Below are 19,927 nucleotides of genomic sequence, written 5' to 3'. Positions count from 1 at the left end.
CGCACATAGAAGGAATGGGTCAATTAGGTGCTGCGTTTCCGTTGCTTACTTCAGTTAGAGGTCAATTATTTAAGTAATAGCAATCACAAGGCTCCGACTTCAAAGGAATTGCGGAGCTTTCTTACATAATAAAAGTCGTAGTCGCATGGTATTTGCGTTTTGCGTCCTATTTGGTCACGTGGTTCTTTTTCCCGGTTGTTTTGGCATTCATGATATATGAGGCTATTAATAGATGCGTCTGTCGATAAACAAAGGAAAGTTTACGGGTTATAACAACGCAATAGGTTACGCTCTCGCATACAACTCAATGACGTAGTACAGGTCGTAAAATGAGAGATTCGGGAACAAGTTGACGCTTATTTATATCAAAGACCCATATTATCTATAGGTCTTTGTTTATATTCTCAATTTATAAAACGTTGAACATAAGTTCAACAATAACTTCAGCGATACGATAGACAAAAAAAAGTTTCATAATTGCTAAACCCGAATATAACAAACAATTTATAATAATGATACGAATGCAATAGCAGAAGGTTAGTAGAAGGTTAAGCTTGTTTAAATTCACAGTTCTCAATAATTAGACAGTTGGATATGAGTTCATGAATTACTACAGGCATACTATAGGCAACCTCGAAAATGCTTTTTAATCGCTAAAACCGAAAACAACCTAATATATTATATTAAATATATTTATAACAATAAGTGTATTTTAAAAATGTAGTCGGCGTATACGCTGATTTTGAAATAAATTAGCAATTTACTTTTCTAAATAATTAAATACAATTAAACAAAAGTGTAACTATTGTGTTGTGTTTTTCACTTGTAAGCTGCATATTCACCGCATGAAATGTGTGTTAGCATGAAATGTGTGTTAGCATTGTCAAACCACACATTAGCGTGAGTAAAATAAAAAATATACTACGGGAGAGCACTTCATATGTGTCCTCATATGCCTTGTTATGAGTATCTTTCTTCACTATCGAAATATATCGTATGTTTATATTTGATTTAAACGCAGTTTTCTTTCGACACATTTAAATCACACGTCAATAGCGCCGTCATGCGAAAATGGGTCTTATGCGTTTCGGCAAGCGTTTGTTAAACCCAACATGTGCTTTTGCGCAGTCAGGCCATAGGCGATGCTGTTCGCTTTAAAATCACTCAATATGTTATGTTTCTCCTTACCAGAAGGAGTGATAGCTGAGTGGGCTATTTATATGATGGGCGCATATGGAATAAGACCCATTTTCACATGACGAGGGTCATTACAAATCTCATTGCGAATTGAAAATGCCACATTTAAGAACAATGCTTTTTGATACAAAATTGAATTGAAAATAGCAAACTTGTTAATAATGGCAGCCTATCCACACATTAAGGAATGATTTCCAGACGTGCTGACCAAGTACGGCAAACAGTGTGGTATGATAATTAAACGATTTTTTTTTATCGTGACACTATACTATTTCGCTAATGATTGTTTTCTCATCTTGGAGGCGAAAGTAAAATTCTGCGAGATGGATTGTAACGCGTAATTGTAACAGGGCCACAATTTGTGTCGTTTGAGCATACAGAGAGTAGTCCGGAATTCCTTACACTGAACAGTGCTACATCCTTTGAATTGAGCACATACGCAGTGATGTAGCAAAAATCCAGAGGTTGTATCTCGAATCAGCTTATTAAATATTCGAAAATATTCATGCGTGTCTGTTGGCGTTATGTAAAAGTCACTAAGATGAAAACTGAAACAGCTACGCCTAAAAGCGCATGAGTACACTATACCTCTGTTTATGTTAGCGTTGTTGACACCGTGTGAACTGCTCGGGTAATAAGTAAAGCATAAACAGCAATGTTTATATACTTTTATTCCTCCATATACAAGATACGAAGATTGTTGTATATTTTGAATTGTATATGGTGTCAAAAATCAAAAGTTTTGTACACGGAACTTTCATTATGAATTTATATTCTTGGTGAGATAGTCATTTGATATAAGAAAAAAATATTCCTTTAATATGGTGACTGCAAATTTTCTTTATATTAAGTTATCATTACCATTTTCATCATACTTTCTATGCTTTCAGAACTTCCAAAAAGCATGTTGTTTATATTTTGTCTTAGTTATTTCTATGAAATAATAAGGATGATAAAAAGTGCACACAAAACTCGACCCGTGCGCTATGACACACACTTTATAAAGTTGAATGGCGTGTGTTCATTTCAAACTTGCGATTGATTTTCAAAAATGAATTGCGTGTTGAATTATGCAATAGCGAACATCTTCAGTGCCTTTAGCGCTTTGATTTTGTATGAAACCAACCCACGGAGCAAATATCTCTGTAAAGAGTTGGAAACTCAACGGTCGAAAGTAAAATGTATTATAGGTCTAAGGCGAGAAGGGCTATTTGTCCGTTGATAGTTTCAATAAAATGTATGCTTGAACCGAGATATAGTTAACAGACATTAATGTTAATACGGAAAATACAGATAGATTAACGAGAACATTATTAAAGACATTAACGACTATTGCCCCAGCAGGTCTGAATAAAATCCTTAATTATGAACTTTGTTACTAATTTATTGCATATACATGTTCCTACGCATTGCAATGAACACATGTTTTAATCAAGACGCGTTATTGTAAGAAGTGCAAACTTACGTGACTTGGCTTGTTAAACAGACATCTTCTTCTTCTTCTGGCACAGCACTCCTTCTAAATAGACGATTTTGTGCCGGCGCCTATTTGTTAAGGGGTGAAAACTGCACAAAAGGTGCTCAGTTGGGTGTTAGTTTAAAACTATTTACATTGTAAGTGTTTACAGGTAGATAAGGGAGACAATGACGGCCACAAGAGTAAGGGTTTTGAATACTTCTACTGTGGCTTCCTCATGTATGTGGGGAGGTAGTGAATTCCATTGTATTACTGATCTTGAGTAGAATGAGAAGCGTCTTTGGAAGTTTGTATGTGTCTAAAACAATAGTTACTGCTGAAGGCGGTATCATAGCATACATTCCAATGCACGTAAAAAGAAATTGATAAGAAAAAAACGCACAAGTAACTACTTTTTGAAGATAAAGTTTGTCATCATTGGGTCAAATAATTACTTTCGGTGAAGAGAAACACACACGTTTCGTCATGATGTTGCAATATCATAGCCGTGGCCGACATGCATATTTTCACTTACATAAACACGGGCCTCAATGAAGACACATACAAAACAGCAAAAGTAGATGACAATTGTTAGTATAGAACCTGATCGTCACCGTTTTATACTAATTTTACATAAACATTTATTTAGGCTCACCCTGGTCGTAAATAACGTTTTATAAAACGAGAGAATCACACAGTAGCATTCCCGTATTGCCAGGGACCTTTCTTTTTATTTATCATTGATTTACCATAGCTTCAATGTTTTTTACAGTGAAGTCAAAGCAACGAGCTCTAACACGTAACAATATCCTATTTGATTTTCAGTTCAAGTTTGTCACTACATCTCACAACAAGCTTTTAGTGCAAAATGTATTTAGCGTGTGATTCAGCAATGAAAGAAAATCTTGACCTCTTACGTTTACTTTCGAAAGCATAATGACGCAAATTGCCGCCCTTAACTAAAAAAACTAATTATATGAAATGAAATGGACTAACATCACAAACCGGTAAAACACAAAACGAATAGGTTTCATAATTATTTACGACGACTTTCCCAAATATAATACAATAACAAGAAACACAAAAAATAACATTTGATTGTTGTAATTCAAAAATGATATTTTAAACTAGAGAGACGGACATAGAATTGAAAAAAACATTTAGGTCGTTTCTATCACTACGAGTTTCTTTATTTGAGACAGAAGAAATTTAAACTCTCAATCATAAAACTTTGACGAAAATATAAAATCCACAAGAAGTAAAGCTATGAATAACACAATGTATATAATGAGGTAACCTATATTGATTGCATAATTATAAAAACAAATATCTACAAATCCCGGAACAACTATGCAGTGTGCATCATTAGGAAATTCATTTACAAATGCATATGGTTTCTATCAGAGGCGTATCCAGAAATTTGTAAGAGAGGAGGGGGGGGGCTCAACTGGGGAGGGTGCGGGAGTGGTGTCCCCTCATGTCGTCGAAATTTTTTGAAATGGCACCTTGACATGATGCAATTTCGTGCTATCTAATCAGCATTTTGCATGAAAAAAGTGCATGTAAAACAAACAAGAACTTGATTTGAGACTTCAAGTGTGAAAGATACAAAGGGGTAAATCAAATGTTTCTCAACCACTAAAGTATTCTTAATCCACATAATCTTTATCAAGATTTTTTTTCAGTGTTAGATGGGTGGAGCTCCTATTTAACCCTGTTGGATATCCTAATACGTCACCCTGTTGGATAGGTGGATATTTATCAAACTTGGTTATAATCGTATTATGTATACCTTGTTGCGTTTTGGGGTTCAACAACTGTCAAATAAGGCAAAGTCATTGATAAACCTTTTACAAATTATAAAAATAACATTATATGCAACATTCGTTATTTTAAGTTCTATCAAATGTTCTGTCATTTTGTAACAAAAACAAGGGACAAAATTGTCACTAAACCAGGTTTTCAACTCAAATTGGACCTTGACCTTGGAGAAAACCTTGGACGTTATTCTTTCGCGCGACACACCGTCCAATTATGGTGAACAAATGTGCCGAATGATTATAAAATCTCACAATGATTGACATAGCTATGGCCCGGACAAGTTTTTTCAGTCCGCCCGCCCGCCCGCCAGCCCGCCACGCCCGACGACATTCGCCAATCTAATATCCAGTTTTTTCCTTCGGAAAACCTGGTAAACAATACAAGAAAATCTGTGCACAGGTAAGTTCTTACAACTATTCAACTAATGTTATGATATGTGTACTTTCTCAGAAATGATCATTTAGATAATTCATATATCTCTTCGTACTATCACTGGTTACAATCTACAACTCAGACGGTGACTTCAATGGTGGACCGACATTCAGCAAGACAGGTCTATCGTTTCGACGAGTAGTAGAAGAAACATCTTCCTACAGCTAAATGTGTCGATGAATTTCATTAGTTGAATTGATCTCCTTCCACTAATCAAATAGCGCAGTTTATCACTTACAGTTAATGAAGCGTGCAGTTTAGCTGGCGAAGGTTAGATCGTCTGTACACATGCCTGGGGGCTGATCACACAAATCGACAGCTGTTTATGGCTTTATAAGGGGCATATGACAGGAAATACACAAGTGGATTGAAACTGTTAGGGGCTCATTTGTTTAAAAAGTCGTATCTAGCTAGCCAGCTGGGGTGTTTAGCCCTAAAGCCCCACACCTAAATACGCCTCTGCTTATCCAATAAGGTATGGACGTCGTTTCAAGGACAAATAATATCAAAGAAGATCGTTTCTTAAGCACCATTTTGGTTCCCTTAATTAAAACATTTCTAGACTGGTAATTTAAAATAATTATTTTAAAGAGTTTAAATTGCCTTAAAATGGTGCATTGCATGACAATATTGCTAAAATAGTTATGTGGAACTTTTTGTACATGAAATTAAACGCTGGTATAAATTATATTGTTTTGTCCACATGCATTAAAGGCGTTTAATATCTGCCACAAAAAGTGAACCCTAAAGTTTATAAGTGAGTTATTGCAATTCATACTTTGATTGGAATCATAGTTATATATTTACATTAGTGAGATAATCTAATACTGCTATCCATCAATATGGCCTATATTACCTAATAAGCATGTCTATGTCTATCTGTTGACTTGTCTTTGCATGTTCGATACAGCTTGGTCTGTTTTGCATAAGTTTTAATTTGAAACATGATGCCATTGTATTTCAAGCCATTTCTATTTAGTATTTAAATTTTTTTACAACGGCCGAGTTGTTAACGCAATGGATATAACAACGGTCTCCGATTTCACTTTATCTTGCGAACAGTTAAAGGAACTGGTTTAAATGTAATATACAACAAGGTTTTAGAATATTAAAATTAATTTGATTTTATGTCATTGTGTTTAAACAATACACAAAATCTTTGAACAAAAAAAGGTCATTAAATACATGTTGTAATTAACATTTACATGAGCTTTGAAGTAATGTCCTTTTCTATTTATATCGTTAATAATAACATATGAACGTCCCAAATAATCATGTTAATTCAAAGTGTTCTTACTGTTCCTGTTAAGAGTTCTTCAAAACATTGACTCATTGCGAGGTTAGGCTAGTCTTTTAACAGATTCAAACCCAAATGCTATGCATTGACCGTCCTATGAAGAACACCCGAACTGTAATCATATTAAATATATATTTGTTTGATATATATTCCCTGTGTCGTCTTTTATAAGAGGAGGTGTGGGGGGAAGAAGAACACATCTGGAATTTCATGATAACAAAACACGGAAAGGATTATTCAAAAATAGGAAAGGTTTTAGATCGCGGAAGTGGTTGCAGAAAGAAATTATGTTTTTATACATGTAACAATGACCGTCCTGCCATTGTGATACATTGGAGTCACAATACGTGTGCAAGAATTGGTAAGAAGGTTACATGAAGAACATTTCGTAAACAACTTTTTGAAATGCGTCCTAAAGTTTGCTCTTAGCGTCGATGTTGGTTCTATCACTATATTTTGATGTATTCTTTCCAGAAAAAAAATATTGCTTAAATATTCGCATCGAATCAATTCATTTTCCAACTGTAAACACTATTTATTTAGTTCACCAGTTTACAGGTATGTACGGTAATGCATAGAATGTACGTAATAATTTCAAACTCTTGGTGTATTTAGTAAGCAATTAATTTGGCACATTTGGTACTTTGCTAATGAGTTATAAAAATGTAATAGGTATCCTTATGTATTTTATATTTGTAGACCGTACAAATTAAGTTCATACTAAAATCAATTTGATCACAGCCAACAACTACCTAACAGGAAAGCCCACTTAAAAACAGATCCAGAGGGGTTAATACCATTGAGACTAGAAACAACTTATTGTCAATTTTGTTCAGTTAAATCAACTTGAGGGGAATGCAACTTAACATAGCATACAACAGATGTCTCTCTTGAGGCAGTTACAGTAACATCTGTTATTTGAGTAATGTTGAGGTTGTTTTCCGGCATGTCAACTTAACCCACTCGTTTTTGATAAGTGCGTTTCAAAAACGAGTACTATTTTAAACATTATCAATGGTTTACAATTGCCAGTCACTTATTCCTTAATGTGTTATCGTGTCATGTCATACTATAAACAAAGGGTCGATTCTAATGCCTCTTGGAAAGACGATGAAAAAGGCCATTATTAAATTATGTAAGTTTTCGCTACATATTTCGTATCAAGACGTTGTAGGTCGTAACTCTTCATTATCGCAAAATAAAAAATGAAAGAGTATGACTATTTCAATGTTCAATATGTTCATTTTTTTCCAATATATTAAAAGCATATTACGACGAAAGTAGCATGTACGTCTGTATTGCATTGCATACATGTTGTATCCGAATAGCTAAATACATATAGTTTTAAACAAAAATCGTAATTTACTAATAACCAAAATTATTTTTGATTTATGGGAAATATACTAAACGCAAAATAAATATATTTTATTAAAATGCATGACACATGTTTTTTTTACACAATCTTAAATTTAATCGCGTGTAATTATTGTAATACAATTGCATAGGCTCTGGTCTGGGACTATGCAGTTCGATGTACACTGTCGTAGAGATTTTTTGCTCTAGATTGCGTAAAACTAATATATGTTAATGTGCATAGCCTTAAATTCCTTGCATAGCGCATGATTAACGTGATCTTCAGTTTAGGGAACCGGGCGCAGAACGCTCAACAACGTCTTAGTGAAATCATCGTTTGTTATACTCTGGGACTCAGTTCTTTAAGGCCATACACGATTTTATCATGACGAAATTCACTCGGGTTCTGTTTTACGCACTGCACATAATGGTCGCTGCATTTGCAAGAGAGCCATCTTGTCCCGTTTGCTCGCGTTACGACTATGAAGAAAGAATACTGGAAAGAGTATTACGCAACGAAATGGCCATGGACAATTTACTCGCGGAAATCCGGAAAACTAACGCCGAAGTGAAGGCTGGGTTGAAAGAGGACAAGACTGAGCTAGCCACTGCAATGACCGCTATTAAAAAGGCGCAAGCTGATATGAAATCAATGCTGGACGATGCAATACAAGGAGGACTGATTAATATCACTGTAGCTGTGACGTCGATGACGACCAACACATCGGAGGCCATAACACGAATGGAGAAAGAAAACAAGATATTGAAAGGTAAAATGAATGTAGACATGTTGTCATAAGAAGAAAGAATAGACACTATATCGATATGACGCCATCGTTCAATATTAAGCTTATTCTGAAATGTTGTTGTTAGAAATATGCACTGGTTTAGTTAAAATGCTACGGTGTATCTACGCAGTGGTAACATACATTATTAGTTTACTGAAATACAAATATAAATTGAGAATTTTAAATTCGAAATGAAGCTTATTATGTCATTGCATTTTAGTACAAACAATGGTTGCACAGACAAAACATCGTATTTTAAGTTGATTATTTTAATATAAATTCTAAATTTAATTCTTGATACGAAGAAAAAGAAATGACATGGCATATCTTTAGTCCCATCGATAAGAAGAGTGAGAGGAGAACAATAGTTTGCAATTAAACTGTTTAAAACATTTTTCGCAGTAATGCCATCATGTTTACTATTATAATAAGATTAGACTTACTTAACTATTATCCACATTAAAAAAACATAATTAATAAAAATCATAATTAATGTAATGTGAATTGGTGAAAGATGCCCGCCACCAGTTATTGCAAAATGCGATAACCGGTTTCTGACTGTTTAAGTTAAAATGAAGAAAATGCGCAGCAAAAGCGGGCTTGTTTTAAGTGGATGTAGTTTGGTTGCAGTATTTTTTGGCGGAATACTTCTGTGCATAGAATATAAACTAACAGTTCTTGTAACTCTCCAGAAGGAATTTAGGAGGTACCAAAAATCAATATCAAGCTAATGTGAACATGCTTATGCACCTATTTATTTTACATATTTAAACTAAGTTAATCTGTATATTATACACCGTACAACAAAACGTAATGACTTGTTATGAACTATTACGTTTTTTGTAATTCTATTTATATGTATACGATCTGTGGATTTGTTTTGAAATTAAATCAGAAGTAACTGACAATAATATGGTTTTTTCCTATAAATATAAATAAATAAATAATAAACTATTAAAAATAACCTTTTATCCCTCCTTTTGTGAATATTGAACTGTTCTATTGGAAGCCGAAGAAATATAAAGTCGGAGTATATTTATCCCCACGCTTTTTGAAAAAAAGGTGGGGATATTGTGGTTATCTCCGCCGTCCGTCCGTCCCTCCGTCCGTCTGTCTGTCTGTCTGTCTGTCCGTCCGTCCTGGCCACTATCTCCTCCTACACTAAAAGCACTAGAACCTTGAAACTTACACACATGGTAGCTATGAGCATATGTGCGACCCTGCACTATTTGGAATTTTGATCTGACCCCTGGGTCAAAAGTTATAGCGGTTGGGGTGGGGCCGCGTCAGAAATTATCACTCATTTTTTTAGGTTATTTTACATTTACTTCTTTATTTCTACACCGATTCACTTCAAATTGATACTGGACCTCTCTTATGACAATACGGTCAATCTAAACCATGCATGGCCCCATTCCCAACCCTGGGGCGCCCCGCCCACATAGGCCACACCCACCAAAAATTTCCATTTACTATAATTTTTTCATTTCTACACGGATTCACTTCAAATTGATACTGAACTTTTGTAATGACATTAGGGTCAATCTCAACCATGCATGGCCCCATTCCCAACCCTGGGGCGCCCCGCCCACATAGGCCACACCCACCAAACTCATTTTTTTAGGTTATTTTACATTTACTTCTTTATTTCTACACCGATTCACTTCAAATTGATACTGGACCTCTCTTATGACAATACGGTCAATCTCAACCATGCATGGCCCCATTCCCAACCCTGGGGCGCCCCGCCCACATAGGCCACACCCACCAAAAATTTCCATTTACTATAATTTTTTCATTTCTACACGGATTCACTTCAAATTGATACTGAACTTTTGTAATGACATTAGGGTCAATCTCAACCATGCATGGCCCCATTCCCAACCCTGGGGCGCCCCGCCCACATAGGCGAATTTCCATTTACTATAATTTTTTCATTTCTACACGGATTCACTTCAAATTGATACTGAACTTTTGTTATGACATTAGGGTCAATCTCAACTATGCATGGCCCCAATCCCAACCCTGGGGCGCCCGCCCACATAGGCCACACCCACCCAAAATTGCCTTTACTATAATTTTTTCATTTCTACACGGATTCACTTCAAATTGATATTGAACTTCTCTTATGACAATACAGTCAATCTCAACTATGCATGACCCCATTACCAACCCTGGGGCGCCCCGCCCACATAGACCACACCCACCCAAAATTGCCTTTTACTATAATTTCTTCATTTCTACACCGATTCACTTCAAATTGATACTGAACCTCTCTTATGACAATACGGTCAATCTCAACTATGCATGGCCCCATTACCATCCCTGGGGCGCCCCGCCCACATAGACCACACCCACCCAAAATTTCCTTTTACTATAATTTCTTCATTTCTACACCGATTCACTTCAAATTGATACTGAACCTCTCTTATGACAATACGGTCAATCTCAACTATACATGGCCCCATTACCAACCCTGGGGCCCCGCCCACATAGACCACACCCGCCCAAAATTGCCTTTTACTATAATTTCTTCATTTCTACACCGATTCACTTCAAATTGATACTGAACTTCTCTTATGACAATACGGTCAATCTCAACTATGCATGGCACAATTACCAACCCTGGGGCGCCCTGCCCACATATGTCACACCCACCCAAAATTGCCTTTTACTATAACTTCTTCATTTCTACACCAATTCACTTCTAATTGATGATGAACTTCTCTTATGACAATACGGTCAATCTCAGCTATGCATGGCCCCATTACCAACCCTGGGGCACACCTAGGTCAAACATTCGGCGTGGGGATACGCGTCGGCCTCTGCCGCGCCATTTCTAGTTTGAGTTTGCACCGTGTTTGAACGAACATGATTAACTCATTTGCGATTGATAGACTTTGTATTAATTAAGATTCTTTCTCTCAGTATTTTCGGTTATATATTCAAGCCACTAGCCCGAATAATTATTATCTCATGGAAACAATTAAAAACATCAAATAGCCCACATATACTAGCTCAATAATAGCATGAAGAAATACATACTAATGTAGGATGTTAATGTTATGTTCTTTTATATATACTTTAACTTATGCTGCCGAAAATGACATGTCATTATTTTGGCAATCATTTTATAATTACAATAAGTTGTTTTATTTATTTGTAAAATGCTAAGTACGTATAATTCTAATAATACAATACAACTCTCTACTTATAATTTCCACTGGAAACATAACAGGTAACACTTATCATAGTTTTTGTAAAAAGATGACAGGCTTTATAATAACCGTTCTGCATTCCAATGTTTATTTGCTATGCAAATATTCAGCCAAATGAACAAAACCTAACATACTGAATATGCTTTCTATTTTGAGATCAATTGGACGATGCAATACAAGGAGGACTGTTGACTATATCTAAAGCAGTGTCGGCGATGACGACCAACACATCAGTTGCAATTACACAGACAGAGAGAGAACAGATGATAATAAAAGGTAAGCAACATTTTTAGTTATATGATAAGGAGAATGAATATTTATGTCAATCTGACGCCATCGTGAACTGTTAAGCTGATTGTGGAATGTAATATTTTAAATATGCTTTGGTCGTGTACAAATTCTATTTTAAGTATTTACGCAGTGTTATTATACATGTTTAACTATATAAGTTATGTTTAGTTATATTGATTCGAAACAAAATTCAGGGCATGGTGTACCATGGGTCACATCGATTAGAAAAATAAAAAGAGCATAATCGTTTTATATTTAACACAATTATTCTTAGAAATGCCATTATGTAAATTTTTACTATAATTAAAGACTTTGTTTAACAGAAAATTACGTTTTAAAACATTCGTAATAAAGGAAGTGTGATTAAAAACTCTGACTTTATAACGTTACACGTTATAAGTGAAAAAAGTCCCGCCATCAAGGACTATATTTTTTTAAGTAAGTTGATGTAGTTTGGTAGAAGATCACCATCGGAATACGTATTTTATTGTATTATAAACTCAAATTACGTGTTACTCTCAATAACAGTTTTAGGATGTACCGTTCAGCAGTACAAAGCTGAAGAGAATATCTACAGGCGTCTGTGTCCTTAACACATTTAAAAAGAGTGTAGATGATATAACGTAAAACCAAACACACCATTTGAATTGTTTTGAACTATTGTTTTTTGTATTCCTATAAATATATTTCGATAAGGGATATCTCAAGAAAATTTTATGTGGAATTGGGTTTAATTAAATTACTTGTTTTCTGACTTAAGTTTTCAACAAATAAACAAAAACGTATATTTTTTTCAAAATGAGCTTTTTCACCAATGTTATGGATTTTTAACTATTCTATTTAAAGCCAAGCAATATTTCTTGTTGGCACACTGATGTAACGTAAGTTGCACGTGTGTTTTAATTGAATTGAATTTGAGTTTGAATCAGAATTTTGTCTCATAATGTATGTTTAGTTTTTGTTTGTTTTGTTTTTCACTTCTTTATATTGCTTCTTTGGCAGCATATAATTCAAAGCATTCTTCCTAGTATGAAATACATGTATCCCTATGTTGTCTTTCATTTTGATTATTTATAGTTTAAAAGTTGTATTACATTTTTGAAAATGCTACGCATGTATTATTCTTATAAAACAAGAGAACTCGTTTTTATAATTTCCATATATCATATTTGTAGAAGTAGTTGAAGTTCTGCATCAAGTGCGTTTCATATTTCAATGATAATTTGTTATTCACCAATACCTTCTTATGCCAAATAAACAACATATACTATAATGAATACACTTTCTATTTAAAGACCAGTTGGTGATCCCTACGATATACTTCTACGCCCGGACAGCAGCATCTTCAACTGTATCACAGACTGTCGTTTACACAGCGGTGGAGGTAAACGAAGGTCAAGGTTATGACCCGGCAACAGGAAGATTTACTGTGTCAGTCCCTGGACTGTATGCGTTTACAGTTCAATATTGTCTTAGCAATATGTATGAGGCTTGGTTGGAAATTGTTAATAAAAAGAAAACGTTACAGAGATCATCAATGAAAGATAAAAGTGGCACATACCCGTGTGTGTCCATGCAGGTGTTTACCAAGGCTGATGTGTCCGACCAGATCTGGGTTCAATCAACATCAGGGTCGAACAGTCAGTTATATACGGATTCGTTCAGATACACTTCGTTTTCGGGAGCATTGATACACTTGTAAAGCAAGCATAATCAGCATGATGTATTGCATTTAAATGATTAATATCGTGTATTGCAATTAGTTCTATTCCCGAAAAATTCCATGTTTTCCTTATGTTAATGACTTAATCATTTACATTTGTTAATCAGTTTAATCTTAATAATTATATGTATGCGTTTAATCAAATATGTAAACGATGGCAAAGCGAACATTTAAATGATGACAATAAAGCTATGTTTTTGCTTGTGTCTTTTTATAGGAGTCTATCATTATAATACAAATGTTTTTTCTACGTGAAATAAAACAAGCGTATACACATTAAATGTATTCACATTTATTTTTCGTTTTTGCGTTGTGTTTACCCGACGAATCTTACATCCGATAGCTTGATATATATAGAATCCAAGGTATATACACAGAGAGAAAATTCGTTAGAACTGTTCATTTTCCCAGAAAATCGTACAAACGGTGGATTAATTTATATAGATTACCAAATATATTCAGAGAGTGAATATGCGTTAGAACGAATCACCACAGGAATATTCTGTAAAATGCATTCTTACGTAAGAATTCAGATGAATAAGTAAGATACGACTAAGACTTTACTGCATACAAATTACATTTTCCCGACATAAGCTCTTACGCGAATTGATGAAAAAGACTTGTAATTTTCCGACTTAATTTAACGAAAAGTGACATGAATATTTGTTATATCGGAAATATGTTCCGTTAATTTTGAAATGTTTTAGACCAAATAAAGGTAAAGGGTCCTGTACAATATTATAGGATTTTTTGAATTTATTTGTTTGAATCTATACATATAGGATCTGGCACGAGTTGTCATATCATACCATATTGTATTAAACGAGTTCAGGAATTTTGTTAGTAAGCGAGCCTTTGGCAAGCTTACTAACGAATTTCCTGGACGAGTTTAATAAAATATGGTATGATATGACAACGAGTGTCAGATCTTTTTTATCACATGCTTTTAAATGAGCAAATTAAATAAATATTTACGCAAACATGATGATAAATACCGAATGTTGTTAACATTTCGTGACGTCATTTGACGTTGCAACGTCATTTCAGCAAAATAAGAAATTGTGACTGGTCAATAAACGAAAACTAACCAAGGAAAACGCTTAAAAATGTTGTATTACACATGTGTAATAAAAAAAATATGTAATGGTTGTATTACATGGGAAACAGGGTTAAGCATGTGATACAATCTTTTTCAAGACATAATTAAATCCACTTAAATGAAATGCATATTCCACTTTCTACATTGTCATGAATGGGAATCAAAACCAGATGCGAGAATTTTGCACATATACTGATCATGTTGAATTAAATGTTGATGGAGTTTGAAAAGAGCATGCAAATACAAATAGAGCCAACCAAACTAACTCAAAACAATCGCGTACTTATTTTTTTATAAATAAAACGCATCGGTAAAGATGTTTATTTAACATTTCAATAAGCGATGCTACTACTGCTGCTGACTGTCCTGCGCCAATGAAAGTGTTCGGGTCGCTTCTCTTAACTGCAAAAAATAGTATGCTGACCTGTATATACGCACAAATAAGTGTTTTATTATAATGCTATTTTTGAAAATGCATTACCTTTTTTTACTATAGATATGTTCCATTAAAAAAATGCGAGTGGCAATATTAAAAGTTGAAACGGAACTTCCTGTTCAAATTAACAGCCGCGCATATAATTTATTGCTTAATAGCTTTTGTTAAATTCACGTCCGTGTCCATAGCAGAAAAGAGAAAGAAGTACTTACATAGTAATATAATTCTGTATTTAAATAATTGACATATAAACATGTCATTCAGCGTCACTTTTGAAGCAGAGAAAAAAAATCGTTGCGTAAATTTTCACTTGAAAGACCTTGTCAACTAAAAATCATTCAAGGCAAGCGTTAAATACATCAGTTCTTAAAGACGAAAATCTTTCACTGAAAACTAAATGATTTGTAAGAAAAACACGTTACTATCTTTTATGTGTGAACGCGTAAACGCGCTTGGTCCTAGCGTCAGTAAAGAAAATATATAATTTATTTATTAACACATTTTTGGTAAATTTTTAATGTGGCACTAATATTCGGCGATTATTCAGAGTATATACATTATATGATTAGTTGGTAGAAAATCATTTCCTCGTGTCGTAGTAACCCTTGCCCCATCACCACACCGCGAACAAAGCCTTTAGGGCAGCTTGAACGAAGGCAAAGTAAGCGCTGTTATAAACAAATGTTTGACATCAAAATAAGTTGTATTGCGGTTTTCATCGCCAAACAGTTATGTGAGGTAACTCGGCAAAACTTGTGTAGTCTTTAATTTGTAAAAGATTCCCAATATTTTTAACTTTAATCTCTAAAATTAACAAATGCAAAAATGTATCAATAATATTATTGAAACAACAGCAATACAACCACAAATGTTCTCATATTAATTCGCTGATATCAATAAATGATTTAGACAGACTAGATATATTTCAAAATAAAGTGTCCATATGAAATTCACACATTAATGTATAAACATGTTTAATACCAACAACCACACAGCTATACTAGTTATCCCTGTCTTTGATTTAACTAGTGATTATATATTTAAGAAGTAATAGTTTCACCGTTCCGGTGGCTATTTCCCAATGTTTTAAATACTAAATAAGATTTGTTATATGCAAACGGACTACACATATCATCACAGGGCAAACACAATGCAGTGCATACGTAGTATACTAATAGCAATTTATTAACTTCACATTGGTTTCTGCGATAATCTACCGCACCAGTAACCATTACGTGTTTTATTTTCATAAATTAACTACAACGGTAACTGACTGAGCAAAATGTACATGTTAAGGTGGTGATAGAAACGTACGTTTGAATATGGGCATAGTAACGCATGTGTCAATATGATTATAAAAAGTTAACATGGAAAAAGTCGAAACGACCGCTTTATTAAACCACCGTGTCGTAGGCTTTTTCTCGATAACAACCCTCATTTCATCTTCATCAAGTACCTGTATTTTAAGTTAATGTCTCAGTAGGTATCAAAACGTAGGCTTTTCGACAGCATCTCATACACACCGCTGTGCTAATTCCTTATAGACATATGTAACATATGTAAGTACAAACCCCATGGTCAAATTAAAACCGTAACATAACAATTCGCAAGAATTGCTTGACCTTTCGCATGCAAACCATAAAATAAGGCAACGAGATCCGTATTCTCACATGTCGCTATGGTCAGGTGTCTACGCCACCGCGCCCTCTACGGCGGTCATTTTCTCCTCGACATCTTCTGGTCGACTGTCATGCAAGTGGAAGCAGCGCCTTACGAGCGGGATGAAAAATAGCATGACACCGCTAAGTGCCACGACAATGCCGGTCGCAATGAACGAAATGTCGTAACTTCCGGTTCCGTCGTATAACCAGCCTGCAAACGAATGGTATAAGATTTGGTACGATACTAGTGTGCATTGGATTTTAGATGTGCCTTTTTAAAAGTGTTTCAGTCATATTATGGCCAACATTTAACATACTCAAACATGGTCTATGCGGTTTTCCAGCTCACGGTACTCATGCCAGTTACTGATATTGTCCAAATGTTAGTGAGAGATAAACAGTTGTCAGTTTGCACAGTTAAATTCACTTTTAATCAGTTTTTCCAGCAGTATTGTATTCCTATTATACACACGTTCGTGGTACTTTATTTATGGCAAGTAACAAATTGCCAAGACAGTACGGCACAATACGAAACAACATACAAACATAGTATAATAAAGCTGGGGTCACTGCCTTGGAACGGTGAAGGCTAAGCACTGGGGGTTTAAACCGGTTTAAGAGCACTCAAACCTCACACTTGGCCCAGCAATATTCACGATACATATAAGTGTACATAAAATTTAACCTCATAACATTGCAATTCAAATTTAACCGTAATAAAACGGAATTAAAACACATTCAATTTAATAACCATTTAATTACTAAATAGTAAGAAGGATGTAGTAGATCAAATGACGTAATTCAGAAGCGATGACACAATGACGTCACCAGTAAGAAAATAAAAAATTATTTAGGCAGTAATGTAAAATCGAATAACCAATAAAACAAGCTGTGTTTATTGAACATTCTAGAAGCAAGTGTTTTAAAGTACGGCATCATCATTTGCGAACTCGCTTCAAAACATCTCTATAAAATGATACGTTGGCAATTCCATTAGTTAAATGTTATTTTAAAGAAACATTATATTTTTAAATTATCACTATACTTTGAGTTAAAATAAGCGAATTTACGTTGTAGGTTATGATACAAAAAACTTGTTTGAGCAATTTCTTTGTTAATATACGGTAACGATCATTAAACTCTTTAACACATGAACATGCTCTGGCATATCGTACCAACTGTGACATGTTAATACCATAGGATGAAAATTTGTTACCATCTAATAAAACGTTTTTCATTTCGAAGCTGGTATAGTGGAACCATACAATAATAGCGTCTTAAAGCAGGGGTATTGGTACCATACAAGCATCTCATGACCTATCTGGAAAATTGGGACGATAAATTAATTGCTGGCCTAGCAGGGATATTGGTAAAATACAAACATTTCTTTGTCTAGCTGGGATATTGGTGCATTGTAATCATATCGTGCCCTTACTGGGATGTTGGCACCATACAAGCATCTGATGACCTATCCGGAAAATTGGAACGATACAATAATTGCGTGGCCTAGCTGGGCTATTGTTAAAATAAAATAATAGCGTAGCCTAAAAGGAATATTGATACATTCAATAATTGCTTGGACAAGCTGTGATATCGGTACAGCACAAGCGTTGAGTGGCCTTTCTTGAGTTTCGGTACATTGCCTGGCGTAGATGACCTCTTAGTACAAGACAATCATTGTTTGATCTAGATGGAATATGTGTACAATAGAGTCATTGCTTGGACTAGCAGGGATATTTGGACAACACAATAATTGCATGACCTACGTGGGATGTTGGTACGGTCCAATTATTGAATGGCAAAGCACGGATATTAATACAATCATTTGCATGACCCTTTATGGTATATTGGTACAATACAATGATTGCGTGTCCTAGCAGGGATATTGGTACAATTCAATCATTGTATGACCTATCTGGAATATTGGTACGATACAATCATCGCGTACCATAGCTGGAATATGATCACAGTACATTTATGCCCTCACAAAACTGTAATTAGTCGATGTACGTTATTTGAAATGTATTGTAACATTCATGATTTATAGTAAACAAATAAAGCCGAAATCGTCACTTCATGCTATTGGGCATTATTTCTTTTGTATCTATTGTGACCTCATCATGAATGTCCTTCCTTCATATTTATTGAATTACATTCAAATAAAGTAGTACCAAAGTCAAAATAAAAAATTTGACCATGTCATTATGAATTTTGAATTTCAACAAACCTGATAATATGTAAACTACCTAAAGTATAAAACCACAGATATATTGAGTAAATCAGATAGTGAAAACCCCATCTCGAACATGTGGTATAAGAGCTAAGGAGCGCTCACCAGCAATAGGCGGACCGATTAGAATGGAAATTTCTTGACACATCAGAAACAGTCCGAATGAGTTGGTCAGCATCTCGAGAAGGTCCGAGAAGGTCAACAAGGACAACAGAGGTCAGCGACGCGTACACTTTTGAAAGCATCAACAATAATCGTGCAGGCTTAACATTAGGCAAACATATAATACTGAAATGAGCTTCAAATGTGTCCGTATGGCAAGGATGCTCCCATATTCACCCATCTAGCACCAATACTAAGTCTTTTTTTTACTAACGCGCGACACACACAAGTGGAACAGACAGATCGAATGACTATTGATAATCTATGTACCCCCACACCCACATAAAGAATTGTTCGTACAGCAATTTGGAAATGTGTTTTTTGTTCCCAATTGAGCAATGCCGTTTTTCGGTACTTTATAAAGAAAGAAAAAACTCGTTAAAATTTAGAACATATTAATAGAAAACGCACATATCTATCTTTGTTAATCTTTTTTTTTACAAATTCATATTTATAAAATTAAACAATATGGTCATTACGGTTCGAAACCGGTGAGATGAGGTTAAGATACACCAGTCCTCAAAGACTAGATGTTGTGTCCTAGATAGTTTAGGTTGAGTTTATATTGTATATATAAGTGAAAACAACGTTTCCCGAGATGTTCTCATAGAACCCAGATTCGAACTGGGCCTATGTATTCCAAAGATAAATATTCTGGCAAAGCTTCATAAAGATTAAGTCATACATATAACATCTAGCATGGTAACTTTTTTTTTCTAACATTTGACACTGTGACCAAGATTTTGGAAACACGTGGCCCAAA

General features: G+C 34.8%; 2 protein-coding genes across 2 annotated transcripts in view; both read left to right on the top strand.

The window, feature by feature from the left end:
* The window catches only part of LOC127848811 (A disintegrin and metalloproteinase with thrombospondin motifs adt-1-like), a 410,245-nt gene that overhangs the window by 286,134 nt on the left and 104,184 nt on the right, over window positions 1-19,927 (top strand). The gene's annotated exons all lie outside the window — the stretch shown is intronic.
* Window positions 8,152-13,790, top strand: LOC127848816 (complement C1q-like protein 3). Its single transcript, XM_052381452.1, has 3 exons — window positions 8,152-8,326; window positions 11,719-11,838; window positions 13,149-13,790. The coding sequence occupies exons 1-3, from the start codon at window positions 8,170-8,172 to the stop codon at window positions 13,553-13,555; spliced, it is 684 nt and encodes a 227-aa protein (XP_052237412.1). The 5' UTR covers window positions 8,152-8,169; the 3' UTR covers window positions 13,556-13,790.

Source organism: Dreissena polymorpha, chromosome 10, assembly GCF_020536995.1.
Source record: "Dreissena polymorpha isolate Duluth1 chromosome 10, UMN_Dpol_1.0, whole genome shotgun sequence".
Taxonomy (NCBI): domain Eukaryota; kingdom Metazoa; phylum Mollusca; class Bivalvia; order Myida; family Dreissenidae; genus Dreissena; species Dreissena polymorpha.
This window is presented reverse-complemented; position numbering and strand designations above follow the sequence as displayed.

What these genes read in the sequence shown, in the direction of transcription:
- LOC127848816 (XM_052381452.1), top strand. Translation starts at nt 8,170, where the DNA reads ATGACCGCTATTAAAAAGGCGCAAGCTGATATGAAATCAATGCTGGAC. An exon ending in AGAAAACAAGATATTGAAAG is followed by an intron (nt 8,327 to 11,718) that starts GTAAAATGAATG and finishes TTCTATTTTGAG; the next exon opens with ATCAATTGGACGATGCAATA. An exon ending in AGAACAGATGATAATAAAAG is followed by an intron (nt 11,839 to 13,148) that starts GTAAGCAACATT and finishes TTCTATTTAAAG; the next exon opens with ACCAGTTGGTGATCCCTACG.